General features: G+C 39.9%; 1 protein-coding gene across 2 annotated transcripts; it reads left to right on the top strand.

Moving 5' to 3' along the window:
* Positions 1-12,939, top strand: TRPV1 (transient receptor potential cation channel subfamily V member 1). Of its 2 annotated transcripts, XM_086763409.1 has the most exons (16): positions 1-474; positions 3,587-3,902; positions 4,451-4,617; positions 4,909-5,061; positions 5,467-5,607; positions 6,086-6,384; positions 7,004-7,180; positions 7,410-7,574; positions 7,846-7,941; positions 8,537-8,607; positions 9,290-9,455; positions 10,181-10,247; positions 10,667-10,983; positions 11,564-11,691; positions 11,938-12,053; positions 12,617-12,939. In XM_086763409.1, the coding sequence occupies exons 1-16, from the start codon at positions 411-413 to the stop codon at positions 12,781-12,783; spliced, it is 2,610 nt and encodes an 869-aa protein (XP_086619535.1). In that variant the 5' UTR covers positions 1-410; the 3' UTR covers positions 12,784-12,939. The 2 variants fall into 2 exon arrangements, with proteins under 2 accessions (XP_086619535.1, XP_010121370.2); XM_010123068.2 differs by lacking the exon at positions 1-474 and having other exon boundaries at positions 3,489-3,902.
* The last annotated feature ends 3,048 nt before the right edge of the window (positions 12,940-15,987 follow it).

Below are 15,987 nucleotides of genomic sequence, written 5' to 3'. Positions count from 1 at the left end.
TTCTTGTTTTTTACCGGCCTATTTTGATAAGCATTCACATTGCCTTATGAGCTTACACCTTTAACCAGGTCCCTGCTGAGATGGAATATGATACATCCAATAACTGTTGGAAAAAGCAATGGAGTGCTGCTGGTAAGGAGGAAATAACATCTTCACAAGAAATACAGGTCAAGGAGGCTGATAGAGGAGGCATCAAAACTCAGAAAACAGCAGAAAGCTCCTGAAGTGTGTACATCAGACCACAGTAAGACTGAAAAGAGCTGATACCTGGGATGGGAGAAGAGAGAGAAGGAGCATTTAGCAAAAGAGACCAGCAACAAGCTAGAGACTGAATAAGGGAGACCCTCCACTGATCCATAGAGTGTTCTTACTGAGTCTCTGCTTTGGAAACGGTGAAGGAGTTAATCGTGATGTTGAATGAGATGCTCTGCTCAGCAAAGCTCCAGGAGCACCAGCTAAGGACCTGGCTTGTTGGTAATCTATACTCATGCATTAATAAATAGGCATTTTATTTCTTTTGAGTACAATGCTGTAGGTGTTTTAAGTAGTTTAATTAGCTTGCTATTAAATAGGCAAATATATTACTTATAGATGGCAAAACTAGAAAGAGTTAACTTTTGCAAAACATAAACCAAATAATTACACTGAATAATTTCATGATCTAAGTCAAGACTTCAGCAGCTAGAGGCTTGGAGGTTGCTTCTAGCCTAAGAGCTATGGCCTATCAGCTCAGCCTGGTGGAAAACCTGTTTCTCTAGGCTAGATTTTGGCAGAAAGATCTTATATAAATGATATATTTGACAATATATGACACAGTTCTTCATTTTTAAGGCTGTTAAATCCATCCTGGATTAGATAAGAATTTTTTTTTCCTGATGACGTTAATACTTACAAGCTGACTGTTACATATATATTATTTAAATAAACACGATAGGAACATGGAACAAGAGAATGGCCTTAGGCCTTTCTGTCATTAGTTCTCCCTCAACTGTGATCAGAATCAGTTTCTCTTTAAAATACTTGGTGGGGCTTTACAGCAGCATCCAAGAAATATGTCCTGAAAGATGACAGATCTCAGAGAAGAGCTGTGGCATATTTTTACGAAGTTTTGTAAATTGAAATGAAACTGTGACCCACAGAAACAATTGTTGTCTGGTGGTTTGGGTTTTTTTGCAAGCTTGAGTGTATTTACAAAGAGGAAATCTGGAGAAGAGTAGCCATTACTAAATGCAATTAAAGAGGAGGGAAAAACAACAGCAACTTACTGCAATTCTTGTAAAAAGCTTTGCTAAACTCCTGGGAATAAAAGCTACTGATGCTTCTGGTTTCAGAATTGTTCTTAATGATCTTATTATTCTATTCTCTGTTCTTCTAGTGAACTTCCCGTGATTCTAAAAATCGTCAGACGCATAAAACACTTTTGCAGACAAATGAAGTGCAGAAGCAAACTCTGAGGGCTTCTCAGTCCAGGCACCTTGGAGGAGGAATATCCGGCAACAAATTCCTGTAGATCAGAGGGCGTTTACTGAGACAGGACTATTTTGTGGAAGACAGGATTTTTTGCAATATATGTAAGTTCTGCAGGTATATTTGAACAGCATGGTGTTCGTTATTTGTAAACTCTCTTTAGTATTTATTATATGTTGTGATGTGGGTAGACATTCTAGCAAAAGTATTTCCTTATCTCATTTATTGTATCAAACTTCAATGTAGATTGGATTCAAAGAGTTCAAGTAGGTTGTGTATTTTTTTAGGAAAGATAATGGGTTTGGGTTTTTGGTTTTTTTTAAGAATCCTTCTGCAAAATTTTGAAGGTTATTTTCCTTGCAAATTCATGGTCACGAGGAAATGCGGCTATATCTTCATTAAGAAAGATATTACCAACAGGATTAGAAATGAAAGCACATATAATGACTAAAACAGATTTGAGCAAATTGCCAGTGAGACAGGATTGAGTCTATCCTGTGGATTTCAGTGTTGCATCTATTCTATGGAAAATAAGTGATTCCATTTTCCATAGTAATTTCTCCGACATTTTTGGCTTAATCTACATTAAATAAGAAAAAATTAAAATTATACATAGCCGTATTCCCTGTGTATTTTTTTATAAAACCATTTTAATAACTTTTTCACTGACGTAATTGTTCTTCTGTATTTTTAGTATCATAGTCCAAATGGAAATATTTTTCTAGATATAATTTCTTATTTATAGAACAATTAAGTTAATGAGATATGTTACTTTTTCAGAGTGATTTTAAGGACAGAAAGAAAAGTGAGCTCAGAGGACATAGTGAGTTAAACTGCAGTCATTAGTGTTTCATCTATATTATGTTGTTTTGCTTCCAGTAACCCTAAATGTTCAAGTTTGCAAATTGATGTTTTCTTTACATGTATGTTGTACCAAATTATAGAAAATGCAAATGTCTGACAAAAGTTTCCTTCCTATCCTACTTGCACAGGAAAATGTAAGCAACTCTTCATGTGAATATTACTAGTCCCATAGAACTGAAATTCTAGCTTTAGTATACAAGGTAGGTATGCAGACAACCCCTCAGAATATTTTTGTGAAGAGAAACAACCTTGGAATGTGTTTGTGGTGCTGTTTTGTTGTTTTCACACTGAATGCACAGAGAAAATTACTGACTGCTGTAATTTGGTGTATAATTGAAGGCTTTTAAAAGATTTTGTAATACTCAAAGCCGTAAGATTTCCAAGCAATCTAGGATTTTGGAGTATGTTTCTAAGGCTGTTCACCTCTCTCTAAAAGCCAGCTATGCAGCAGTTCAAATATGATACATTCCTGTCTCCGCTGCTGGAGTTCCAGAATATTTTGCATTCAGTGGCATGAAAGCCAAGATTTGCCTGATTAAAGCAGTTTTATAAGAAAGCAAAAAAAAAAAAAAAAGCAGCCTGTTCTACTTTCAGTATAGTGTGTCTGTTAACTTGTGTCAAATTCTTTGTGGTTGTAAATCAGACATGTGGTCTTACAATCATCTCTTATCTGTGGTAATCTTTCCCTTTCTGTTTCCGTGTCTCATGTTTGAGGTGACACTCATCTTCCAAGAGTCGCATGCTCCGATTTTCATCTAGCACTGCTGTAACGCTGGTAAAGCCATGAAGTGATAATTTTTCTATATGCAGGAAGCCCTCTGCGATCAGCATCACTGACATATCATTGTGGTACAAGCAGGCTTTTTTCACTTGCCTGATATAATCCTGAGAATATATTGTGGCACAAACCAGTTAGAAAGTAGAGAAGAAAAGCAGAGATTGTTCAGGTTTGAGATTGTTCAGACTTTAACAACGATTGGAGGTGTTTTAAGCAGAAGTAGTCAGCTCAGCAGTGATGTGGCTGGCAAGCTCTGGGACACTCTGGCTTGCTTTCTCCATTCTGAAATGGTTAAGAGCAGTGGGGACAGTAACAAACAGCATGGAGGTAATGATCTACTAAACTGTTCCAACTCTGGGCATACTGAATATGTGTCCACCCATCTCACTTCTGGGATGAGAGCAACCAATCTATTCCCTGCTGTAGTCTTAGGCCCTGTAAAGTGCTGACTTGAGATGTTTGTATCGTTCCTCACAGACTGCCTGCTCATCATGTCTTCCATTCTTGGGAAGATGAAGAAATTTGGCAGTTCTGACATGGAGGAATCTGAAGTGACAGATGAACACACGGATGGGGAGGACTCCATGGTGGAAACGCCTGACAGCCTCCAGGGTACACTCAGCACCAAGGTGCAGCCACCCAAAAGCAACATCTTTGCAAGACGTGGGCGGTTTGTGATGGGGGATAGTGACAAGGACATGGCTCCCATGGACTCCTTTTACCAGATGGATCACCTGATGGCACCTTCTGTCATCAAATTTCATGCCAATTTGGAAAGGGGAAAACTTCACAAGTAAGTTGGCCTCGTAAGATTTGGTTGTAATGAACAGTTTGACAGCTGTAGACTGTTTCTTAGAGTAGCATTTATTCTCTCTACATGAGCATGCCCATTTTTTCAGTTTCACTGTTTTCTACGCTAAAATAAGGTGTGTTGCATCTGAAAGTTACAATAGCTGCTGTTGTTGGCATCTCTGAAAATTTAGTCCCTGGATATCTTGCCCAAAATTAGTGGTAGGCCTTAGTTCGCTCACTTGAGGCTGTTCAGTGAATGGACAACATTCAGAATAAGAACATGGGATCCCCTGGCTCCCAGGCCTGCAGTTAGACTGCCATACTTCAATGCCTCTTTTAAGTCTTGTTCTCAACTTCTCATCAAGAGATAATAACTTTATCAGGACAGTTGCTTGCAGACTTCGTTGATCTTGTAGACTCTGCAGATCCATCTATACTAAACTGTAGTGCTTAGTACATCACATAAGCAAATAAAAAATAGTATTCTGGTAGTTTATAAAAAGTCTGCTAAGTATCTAACTTTAAGTAACAGAAATGTGCGCTTGTTAGGCTCCTATCTACAGATTCCATCACAGGCTGCTCAGAAAAAGCTTTCAAATTTTATGACCGCAGAAGGATCTTTGATGCTGTAGCCCAAGGCAACACAAGGGACCTGGATGATCTGCTACTCTACCTTAACAGAACCTTGAAGCATCTCACAGATGATGAGTTCAAAGGTACCCTTTAGCGTCACATATCTTAAGTTTCTTTGCTCCTGAGATGAAAACAAAAAAAAATAATTATCTTAAGTGTCTGCAGGAGGTCCTCTAACAGCCAGGACTTCCCCATTGACTGGGCAACCCATTGATTGTAAGGTTACAGGAGAATTCAGAAAAGTTGAAACTGTCTGTGAAACCCTGAATGAGTTTTCTGGTCTTCCGAAAAGAACCTCATTAATTCCTGCATGCCTGGGAGTAGATGGTAGGTTTGGAATAATTTCTGTATAGCTGCAATTTTTTGTGTTATAGAGCCAGAAACCGGGAAAACCTGTTTACTGAAAGCCATGCTGAATCTACATGATGGGAAAAATGACACCATTCCCTTGCTGCTGGATATTGCAAGGAAAACTGGAACCCTGAAAGAGTTTGTTAATGCGGAGTATACTGACAACTACTACAAGGGTAAGAGAAATGGCTACTACAGTGAATACTCTTGGTCCTAAGACTGAAGATAGGGTTAGGCAGGGCTTTCAGGCAGTCTTGTGCATGAAGCCTTATACCTGAGGATGCAGCATCCCGAAGTTCCAGTGTGTGATTGCCCGAGTACGAATGCACTGATTGTTAGTGTCAGGTGCGATATTCTGCCACTTTTGATATACAGTGCTTTACCAACAAGTTCAGGGGACTTGCATTTGCTGTCTGTGCCATAATTTTTTATTCAATTCTAGACCTTTTTAGTTGCAAAGCTCTCAGTTACACCATCTTACCTGAAGAACGAATTAATCTTATGTGAACAAACTGTGGTGCCTGAAAGGTCTCAGTCTGTATTAACTGTTGAAGATTTCTGTCTGATGAGTGTCTCTGTAGGCCAGACTGCACTTCACATCGCCATTGAGAGAAGGAACATGTACCTGGTGAAGCTCTTGGTCCAGAACGGAGCAGATGTTCATGCAAGAGCCTGTGGAGAGTTCTTCAGGAAAATCAAAGGGAAACCTGGCTTTTATTTTGGTAGGAGCAAGCACAATATGGGCTTTATTGATTGAGTTGTCCTAGCATTATCCCAAGTGCAAGCTGTTAAATAATCCTGTTTATGTGGGACTGGAGGCACAGAAGTACCAGATGGGCTGTTCCACCACTTAGTCCAAATATTTACTCCCAGAGGGTGAGATTATAAAGAAACACAGTTGGTAGTTGATGGTGTTCAGTGTGAGCTTGGTGTCTGCATCCCTTTGTTTTCTGGACACTATCCTTTGAAAGGTTGTAACCTGCTAGCTCTTCTTTTGGTGCTTTTTTAAGCAGCCATGTTTCTGTGATGCAGTTAAACCAAAGAAAATGTGATTCTAACAGCTGCCACAAGAATTGGTGCTGTAACAGACAGAAAAATTCACCTCTTCTCATGGTGAAAGATGAAAACATGATCTTCTTTCTGCTTATGCATGTGTAGTAAGGGGTTTTCTGACCACTTACTTCCATTGTTTTCCTGTAGGGGAGCTGCCTTTGTCTCTGGCTGCCTGCACCAACCAGCTCTGCATTGTGAAATTCCTCCTTGAGAACCCCTACCAGGCAGCCAACATTGCCGCCGAGGACTCCATGGGCAATATGGTCCTGCACACGCTGGTGGAGATTGCAGATAATACTAAGGATAATACCAAGTTTGTTACCAAGATGTACAATAACATATTGATCCTCGGTGCCAAAATTAATCCAATCCTGAAGCTAGAAGAACTCACCAACAAGAAAGGGCTGACTCCATTAACTCTGGCAGCCAAAACAGGGAAGATAGGGGTAGGTGAGCAAATGTGTTTAACTGTCCCATTACTTTATCAGTTTATACAGAGTACATGCAAAACACTTATGCAGGACAGACTTTATCACTGCTTACTGTTGGGGCCTTTTAGTTAAGAGGAATTGATGCTGCAGTTTAACATGCAAAACTGCATAGACCTTAAAGGCTGTGAAGCCTGTATGTCTGCCCAGCTGGCATTGTTCATATACCACTGGTATGCAAGGCAGCCCAGGTGGAAACAGAAAGTGGGTCTCTGCTATCATCTGAACTACTAGAGCCCTTGTACTTTTGACTGGCTGATATAACTCATCTTCTGGCAGTCCCCATTCAAAATGACTGTATGCTCGGAGATGTGTAACATACATCGCTTCTTTTCTCTTGCAGATTTGAAACAGATAATTGCAAGTTGTAAGCAGTACTTGTATTTCTTATCCCTCAGCATCCAGTGAGAAAATTTAATTTTGTTTACTTTGGACTTTGATCTCTGCAGTGCCTCAGTGGGTTGACTTCAGCACAGTTAAACTAGGGAGAAATTAGCCATCCTGTCTTGTGGAGATACTGAGAAACTAGAAGTCCATTAGCACTGAAATGATGGCTGTGTTGTTCTTTTGCAATTAGATTTTCGCATACATCCTCAGACGAGAGATCAAAGATCCTGAGTGCAGACACTTGTCTAGGAAATTCACTGAATGGGCTTATGGACCTGTCCACTCATCTCTTTATGACCTGTCATGTATAGACACATGCGAGAAAAATTCTGTGCTTGAGATTATTGCTTACAGTAGTGAAACACCGGTGAGTATGCACCTTGGGGTATTTTATTGAGAGGCTGGGACACTGTTGGGGAAGAGCTCCGTATTCCATACAGTGCATCTTTTGCCTCATTTCTGTAAAACAACAATGTCCCTTCCTGAGTTTAAGGGTACTAGAGAGAATGTTTGCTGAAGATGAATATCATTTGGAGTTTTCAAAGTCCAGTACATACTGCTTCCATCAATATTCTTCTCTTTCTCTTTCCGCTCAGAACCGTCATGAGATGCTGCTGGTGGAACCCCTTAACAAGCTGCTGCAAGACAAGTGGGACCGGTTTGTTAAACACTTATTTTACTTCAACTTCTTTGTCTATACCATTCATATCATCATCCTCACTGCAGCTGCTTACTACAGACCTGTACAGAAGAAGGAAAAGGTATGTTACTGCTGTCATATATCAGGGGAACCACCCAGTGCATGATATCCCAGATCTGCCTCCCATTTGAATCTGTGCTCCTAACATCAGAATTTTCCTATTTCCTGAAGGCAGGAGGGAGATTTTGACCCTGCTTGCTTCCCAGTCTTGCCTTCTTGCTGCAACACTTAGCCTGTTCCCCTAGAAATGTAGTTGCTTTCAGCTGCTGGCAAGGACAGGTCTTTCCTAGCTCCAGTTCTGCTGAACATATCTGTGTTCCTGTCTTATACAGCCTCCCTTCACATTTGGTCACAGCACCGGGGAATATTTTCGAGTGACTGGAGAGATCCTGAGTGTACTTGGAGGTCTCTATTTTTTTTTCAGAGGGGTAAGATATTTGAAACTTTTCCTTTTTGCTCTTTGAGTAGGTGTAGGAGAGAATCAGACATACCTTTCCTATACTTTAGCATTGACCGCTAAGGTAATCCATGTTTTAGTCAAGAGGCCTGATTAGGAGTTCTCAGGTTACTAATAAGCTAAGATACAGTTTTATCTATTGTATAAAAAAAAAAGAGAATCCCTAGAAGTCAATCAGCATCTCGGCAACCAGGCTGGCCAAAGCTTAGGAGTGGGGTATTGCCAATAGCCAGGCCTCTATTAAAGATTGCCTGTCCTAGCTTAAAGTCCTCCTGCTTCCTCTTGGCAGTCAATGGAGAGTGTACAGTGAATCACAGGTCCTCAAACCAGTGACTGAATAGGTTGTTTTGTCTTCAAAAGAGACACCAGATGTAAGAGAAGTCTGGTGTTACTGGAAGATCCCTCCCTAGATCTTGCGCCAGTGTTGTTTTTGAGCTGTTCTTATGAGGAGTTTTATAGGTACCAGCTCCCTGGTGTAGGTATCGGTGCTTAGGTGATGCTTTCATGTGGGATACTTAATCCCTCTTTGGATGCAAACCTGGTCTTCATTCCTGTTTTTTTTCCAGATACAGTATTTCCTGCAGAGACGCCCGTCACTCAAGACGCTGATAGTTGACAGCTACAGTGAGGTTCTTTTGTAAGCTCCAATATCTTTGATTGCATTTCAGCACGAAACAGATGAGTGTGTGAGATCTGTAGCTTTGGCTGAAGCCACTTTTAATAAGTGCATGCTTTGCTATGATTTTCTGGGTTCTTACAAAATACTTACCAGTGGATATCATAGCGCTTGAACAAGTGGGTCTGGATCAGTAGCCTCCTTTGGAGGTAAAGCACATGAAGTGTCTAGAAGTTCAGTGACTGTGTCATGCAGCAGAGTTAGGAATAGATCCCAAGTTGGACTTGCCATCAAGTGCATGCATTGGATGTGCAGAAATCCTCCCATTCCTAAAGGGAGCGTTGCGTCTCGATAATTTAGGCCCTTTCTCTTCCCAGCTGGAGTGCAGCTAAACAGGGCAATTTCATGTGTCCGTGGGAAGAGAGGGAGTGCTGAAGAAATGAGCATCTTCAAGGACTTTTCTTCCCTCCAGTCACAAGGAAGAGCAGGGATGAGAGTACAGAAGTTTGCATGTGGGGAAACTGGGAGTTTGCAAGAGGAACTGTAGGATCTGAGAAGGGAAAGAATGAAGGGAAGAAAGGAAGTGTCTGCCAAGGCTCTTTTCTGTTTTGGAGAATCCCTCATTCTGCTTTATACCTCATGGGGCTCCTCTGTTCCCACTACCAGCTCAGTACTCTGAATTCAGACCATGCTTGTCTTTCAGCTTTGTTCACTCCTTGCTCCTCCTGAGCTCTGTGGTGCTGTACTTCTGTGGCCAGGAACTGTACGTGGCTTCCATGGTCTTCTCCTTGGCACTGGGCTGGGCTAACATGCTGTACTACACCCGTGGCTTCCAGCAGATGGGCATTTACTCTGTCATGATTGCGAAGGTCAGTCCAGTGGGTGGTGAGGCCAGCAGAGTGCTCAGATCAGGAAACTGCTGCCAACAGCCCAATTTCCAGTTCCACTGGGAAATCTCATTTCAGTTTACTGCACTTGACCATTATCTTCTGAGTGAAGTGATACAATTTAAGTTATGTAGAAAAATCTCCTGCTCCTCATCCATACATTTTATAGCAGTCTGGATATTATTATTATTATTATTATTATCATTATTACTTGGCCGGCTTCAAACTAACTACAGTTGGATAGATATGGATGAAAGTAGACTGAGAACAATGCAGACTGCTCTGGTGTGAAATGGCACAGTGTTCTACCAGCTGGAAATTTCGTTAGGTATAGTTAAAATGTGACCAAACAGAGCAGTTAGCTAAGAGGCAGTAGCTGGCTAATAAACCTGTATATATGATGTAGACAGCTATCCCAGGATGGGAAGAAGGATGCAGCTGTCTTAATCTGGTTTATACTGACAAAGATGAAACTATTTGGCGTGCATATGTCTTGCATATGTGTGTAAACTGTTGCATGAATAACAGAGAAAAATGTTTTCTGTATTAAAGTTTGTTATCTCAGCAGGATAAACAACAGTTTAATGCATGAATAGCCAGTTCACAGCAAATGCCTTCTTGAGCTGAAGCAGTATTTTCTACCAGATTTTGCTGCAGTTTATATTCAAGTTTTAGCAATATAAAAATATTCTGTTTCCATGTTACAGATGATCCTTAGAGATTTATGTCGCTTCATGTTTGTCTATCTAGTATTCCTCTTGGGATTTTCCACAGGTAATATCATACTTGGAGTTACTTTTTGTATCTTAAAGAATCTCAGAAAATATTATTTTTCAAGTGGTGTAGACTTTTTGTTTCCAACTAAAAGCTAACAAATTAACCTCATTACAAAGGAAATCTCTTCAGAGTAACAATTATGTATAGTAATTTCATACAGCTTTTCACCCCTGGGTGTCAACCTCCTTTGCAAAGCTGAATGGAAAAACAGTCGTCCTGTTCTATCTAGATAGAACTGAGACAACACCTTCTGAGAGGATGTCTGTTATGGGGAATATTTTATAGAGCAATTTCACTGGGGACAACGCACCATGAAGACAACATGTCTTACCTTTATGTTCATTTTCATTGCTTGCAATGGAACTATGATCTCAAATTGTATTTTCATCCTGCATGTGATTCCTCTTTTGCAACAGCTGTGGTGACTTTAATTGAAGATGACAATGAGGGGCAAGACACGAATAGCCCTGAACACGCCCGATGCTGCCATACGAAACGAGGCCGCACATCCTACAATAGTCTGTATTATACCTGCTTGGAGCTTTTCAAGTTCACTATTGGCATGGGGGACCTGGAGTTCACAGAGAACTACAGGTTTAAGTCTGTGTTTGTCATCCTTTTGGTTCTCTATGTCATCCTTACATACATCCTCCTGCTCAACATGCTTATTGCACTGATGGGGGAAACTGTGAACAAAATTGCACAGGAGAGCAAGAGCATCTGGAAACTCCAGGTACTTATACGAGACTTCTATCCAAGAAGGAGGGTGTGGGGAATCATAAGAAATTTCAGAGAGAATCTTTAGGAACAGACATGTTTCTAAATAACAAGTCACTGCATCTTTCTGATTTCCCTGAACAGTTCCTAAAAAAAGTATATTAGTTCCTTTTCCATGCATATTTGATGTTTTGCCTGAGCAGATGTTCCCAGTGTTCCACAGATGTTCAGAATTAAAGAGAAGTACTTTTGTAATTAGACAGAATTATTTGGGCTTTTGATGAAGGAAAATCCTGATCAGACTTGAAGACAGGGATTATGCAAGGGGGAAAAATGACCTTTACCAGAATGTCAGAGGCACATCAGTTTTTGTTTGAGGTAAGAAAGGAAACTTCATAGTTTTAATCACAGGGCAGTAATTCAGCTTTTTTAATGACATATTAACAGAGGAGAATGTTTCAGAGATGGTTACGATGCCTGCTCTAAGATGGTGACAATGATAAAAGTTCAAGGTTTTTAAAATAAAGGCAGAATTCAGTATTTGTATGACTTTGAAACAGCAGCCTCTCAGTGGTCTGCTTTCTTTTACCTGTTAGAGAGCCATCACAATCTTGGATATTGAAAACAGCTACTTGAACTGTGTGAGGCGCTCGTTCCGGTCTGGGAAGCAGGTCTTGGTGGGGGTCACACCTGACGGCCAAGATGATTACAGATGGTGCTTTAGGTAACCTATTTGTTTGTCAAATGAACAATCTTTTATAGACAAACAACATTAAGGTATCTGGTAATGGGAAGCAGAACGTTCCCCCTGGAGCACTCAAAGTAGTGCACAAACACTGTCTACAGTAGCCAGTTTAATCTGTTTTCTGGGTCAGATCTGAGGCTTGAGAGGTGGCAGTTTGTGATATAAACTCATCCTGAAGTTGTCTGGTGATCCTTAGAATAGATACTGGTTTTGTTCTCTCCCCAGGGTTGAAGAAGTGAACTGGTCCACATGGAATACTAATCTGGGCATAATCAACGAAGACCCTGGGTATTCTGGGGACTTCAAAAGAAATCCCAGTTACTCTATTAAGCCTGGCAGAGGTGAGGGTTTTGGGGACCTAAATCCTAGTATGGGCTACACACAGGTGATAGAAGCAGCATCGATTAAGTGTTAGAGGGCAGTCAGTTTTATGCACTTAATGATAATGGCAGTAGTTAAGTTAATGGAATTTTCAGTCAGCACAAAATGTGAAGGATTAAGTGGGCTCATTATTCACACAGCAGTTTTACTCTTTAGAACAGAAGCCCCATAGAGTCATCATTCTGACTGCAGATTTTACAAGGCAGATAATATGTGTAAATCCTAAGGTAATGGAACTGTGTACGATGGGAGACAGACAGCCAGGAAGCTACTTTAGAGGCTCCAAACTCTCTAGTTTGGGAGCTGAGCATCCAGCACAGAAGTATTTAACTGTACAATCAGTCTCTGCTGTTCTTGCCAGCTGAAGTATGGAAAACTCATGGAACACTATGGGGAAGAAAACCACAAAGCCCTTTCTTCTTGCTTCTTTCTTCTTCTTTCATCAGCCTCCTATTTAAACCACTTGTATATTTTCTTCTATGTCTGTGGAGGGGAAAAAAATAACCATTCCTTTCCTTTTTAGTTTCAGGGAAAAACTGGAAAACATTGGTTCCACTTTTAAGAGATGGAAGCAGGAGAGAAGAGACTCAAAAACTACCAGAAGAAGTAAAATTAAAACCTATTTTGGAACCTTATTATGAGCCAGAAGATTCTGAGATGTTGAAGGAGTCACTTCCAAAGTCAGTCTAATCTTACTTTATTTTTAAGAAGGTTAATGCTAGTTGCCTACGTTGGTCCTCACAAGCAGAGCAATTAGAGCACTTGAATCATAAAAACAGGGATTTTTGGAAAAAGGTCAGAGGACTTTGGAAATTACCATGTGCAAGGATTTGTTAAGTATGCTAAATAAACTACTTGTTTAAGCTCATGTCTTCATGGTTATTTTTAATATAAATTGGCCAGAAGCTGTCTATACTACTTAGTTTATATTTACTTGGTTAGATATTTGCATCTAGGCTGTCTCATGAAGTGTTAGGAACAGTTCCCATAGTTGAGGGGTTTTTTTTGTTTTGTTTTATAAATACATTGAGGATTTTCCACCCTTCAGAACTGCCTGTAAAGTAGCTAGCCCTTTTTTAGTGCAGATTTTTTTCCAGTCTTCATCAACTTCTTTTACTCTTTGAAAGTGCCTTCATGCATTTCTGAGATCTGAGCTAACGTTTGCATTGTTAGTTAACAGGAGCTTCATTAAGTTTTGCAGGTCGGTGCAAGTGATGGTGGATATTCTGCTGATAATATGGAAATAACAAAAGTACCTCTAGAAAAATTATCACTCAACACCCTGTACCTGGTGAATTTCATACCTTCTGTTTGCTTTTAGATTCTCATTCTTTTAAAAAGTATTTTTTTTGTGAACAGCTGCAGGCCCTGATTTTGTGGCTTCACAGCCTCAAAAACTAACCAACCAAACTATTATGTAACTGGAGAAGGACTCATAAAAGAGCAGGAAAAATCACCAAGAGCCCAGAGATATGTTCCTGTGAGGAATGTTTCTTGGAAAGCAGATAAATAAATGGGGACATAGGGAAAGAATACAAAATAGTGAATGATCTAGAGATGTTGTGAATCTTTTCTCATAACACAAGAACAAATATACTCTGTGAAATTTTAAAGGTTGAATAGTCAAAATCAATGAAATAAATGTTTCTCTTACACTGTCTGAGTAAACTCTAGAATTCACAGTTATTGTTACTTGAGGCTACAGGCTTAACGAGATCCCAAATTTGACATTTATCTAGGTAACAGATGAACTTTGCAGAAAGTAAGAGATAGTGGTTATAAAGAATATATGTTTCAAAGGTCAGATATATAATATAACAACAATAATCTGACATCAGAAAGTTTTTGTTCTTGACTTTGACAGTAACAACAGGAGGAAAGAAATCTGGAGCTGCAAATACGTCTGGCTGGATTTACAAAGAGAATTAGGAAAAAATAACTGAGAGAGAAAATAGGCAGATGTTCCAAAACTACAGATAGGAGCCCTGGAAAGAGAGGAAAGAATAGGAGGAACCTTGGCATCTTGAAAAGTGGCTGGACAGAAAGGAACTAAGGATAAGAAAATTTGTCTTATAAACAGCTGGCGCAATGTTTCAGTGCTGGACCTGCACAGCTGTGTTGGTCAAGAAAAGGTAAATTGTTTTACCTTCTTTCCTTGTTATGTATCGCTAAAATACGCACTTAGACTTAACAGTCTTTAATACCCAATTACAGCCTGCATATAGGTATCCTTAAGCCAACGAGGTTTTTAACCAGGGGTTTCAGTTTGAGCATGTGCACTGTTTCTGTGGTTGCATTTGAAGTACAGTTGTGCTAAAGCACTTCTGTGAAATCGGGCCAGAGTGCGCAGCCTTTGCCAGGGAAAGCCTGTCATGCTTGGCCAGTGACGCATCCCAAGACTGTGGTCAGCAAACATTCATATGAGTCATTGAAGTTGAAAAGTGGAATGCTGGAGGGGTCAGTTGCAAATTATTGGGAAAATTGGAAATCAAAGACATAGAAAATTGAGCCAGCCTTTGAAAGATAATTTTCATCAATACATCCTATGCAGTTTTTCTGCATTTAGTAAGATCCTGAAGCATTCACTGTTCTTAAAGAGAAGCAATCAGTATATTTACACTTCACTGCTAACACTGTCAGATGAAGTTTAGGCTGTTTGACGTCAGTTCTTTGACTTGGGTCAGGACCTCTCAGTGCTCTTTTCTCGTAAGGTACTACAGCAATATATGTCAGCAAAATCTTTAAGCATCCAGCTGCATTATTTGAAATAGTAGCACCCTCTAGAGGACTAGTAATTCTTGTTTCATTTGTTAACATCATTCAGGACAAACATAATTTTCTTTTCATAGAGTTTGCAGGATACAACCAGAGAAAATTGCCAAAGGATTTTAAATAATTGCTTTAAAAAAATCAGAATTTAAAGCCAACAAGCTTTGTCTCTGGTGGACAGGGAAACCAGAAAAGATGTTTAAAGTAAGTGTTTTCAATTTCATACCATTACAAAGGTGTATCTCTAAACACTTGGTAGCAGTCTCTATAGGTTCCACTCAAGACTTCATTATGCTCCATGCTGAACATGGTAAGAGACAGTAACATGTAAAACAAGTACAGCTAAGTAGAGAAGACAGTGAAATTATTTCTTATTAAAACTATTAAGAATAAATGTAGAAAGGAACTGACCAGAAAAACATAGTTGTTTGTCTCCATGCCTTTGTGTGCTAGGGCAAATTTATGCTTGAAAGCACACCAGAATCATGATATAGCTGGAAAGCATTCCTGAAATTTCTGTATTCCCCGTGAGGGATCAATTTCTTGTAATTATCAGCCTGAGTAGAGACATAATCCATTGCTTAAATTGCCCCTTGATTTACATCAAATGCATATCCAGAAAGATTGATCAGCCACCCTGGGTGTCCTGAACAGAATGTAGACCTCTGCCTTCCTGTCCGCTTCTGCTCCAACAAGATTACAGAGACTACAGAGGACTTCTTAATAAAAAGCTGAAATGCTAGAATTCAGAGTGAAAACATATATCAGTATAATGCTGTGGTTAAAAATGTAAATGCCTTACATTTGTGGGATAGGGTGGTGCTGGTTTTTTGGTTGCATTTTTAAAATCCCATAAACTTCTCTGGGAAGCAAACAAAACTGTCCCACTTTTCTAGAGTGATTAATTATTACTTCTCAGAACTTCCAGCTATATCATCACTCAGTTACTGCAATGGGCAGAAATTCCTTTCCCACAGATGGGAAGGTATAACTTGGCAGTGATTCCAACTTGGTGTCGCACATGTTTATTCCGACTCAGCTGGCCAGGGCTCTGTTTGCCGCAGTTTACTTCCTTCAGCTTTGTTCCACCTAGGTGCATAGAATTGCCTTTGGAAATGAAGGTGC

This window comes from Chlamydotis macqueenii, chromosome 19 (genome assembly GCF_036417535.1).
Source record: "Chlamydotis macqueenii isolate bChlMac1 chromosome 19, bChlMac1.mat, whole genome shotgun sequence".
In the NCBI taxonomy this organism is placed as follows: domain Eukaryota; kingdom Metazoa; phylum Chordata; class Aves; order Otidiformes; family Otididae; genus Chlamydotis; species Chlamydotis macqueenii.
The sequence above is the reverse complement of the archived record's forward strand: the minus strand, read 5'-3'. Positions and strand labels throughout refer to the sequence as shown.

Bases quoted from the DNA above. Each gene is read 5' to 3' on its own strand.
- TRPV1 (XM_086763409.1), top strand. From the start codon at position 411: ATGTTGAATGAGATGCTCTGCTCAGCAAAGCTCCAGGAGCACCAGCTA. The intron at 3,903-4,450 runs GTAAGTTGGCCT...TGCGCTTGTTAG, and splicing joins GAAAGGGGAAAACTTCACAA to GCTCCTATCTACAGATTCCA. The intron at 9,456-10,180 runs GTCAGTCCAGTG...TCCATGTTACAG, and splicing joins ACTCTGTCATGATTGCGAAG to ATGATCCTTAGAGATTTATG.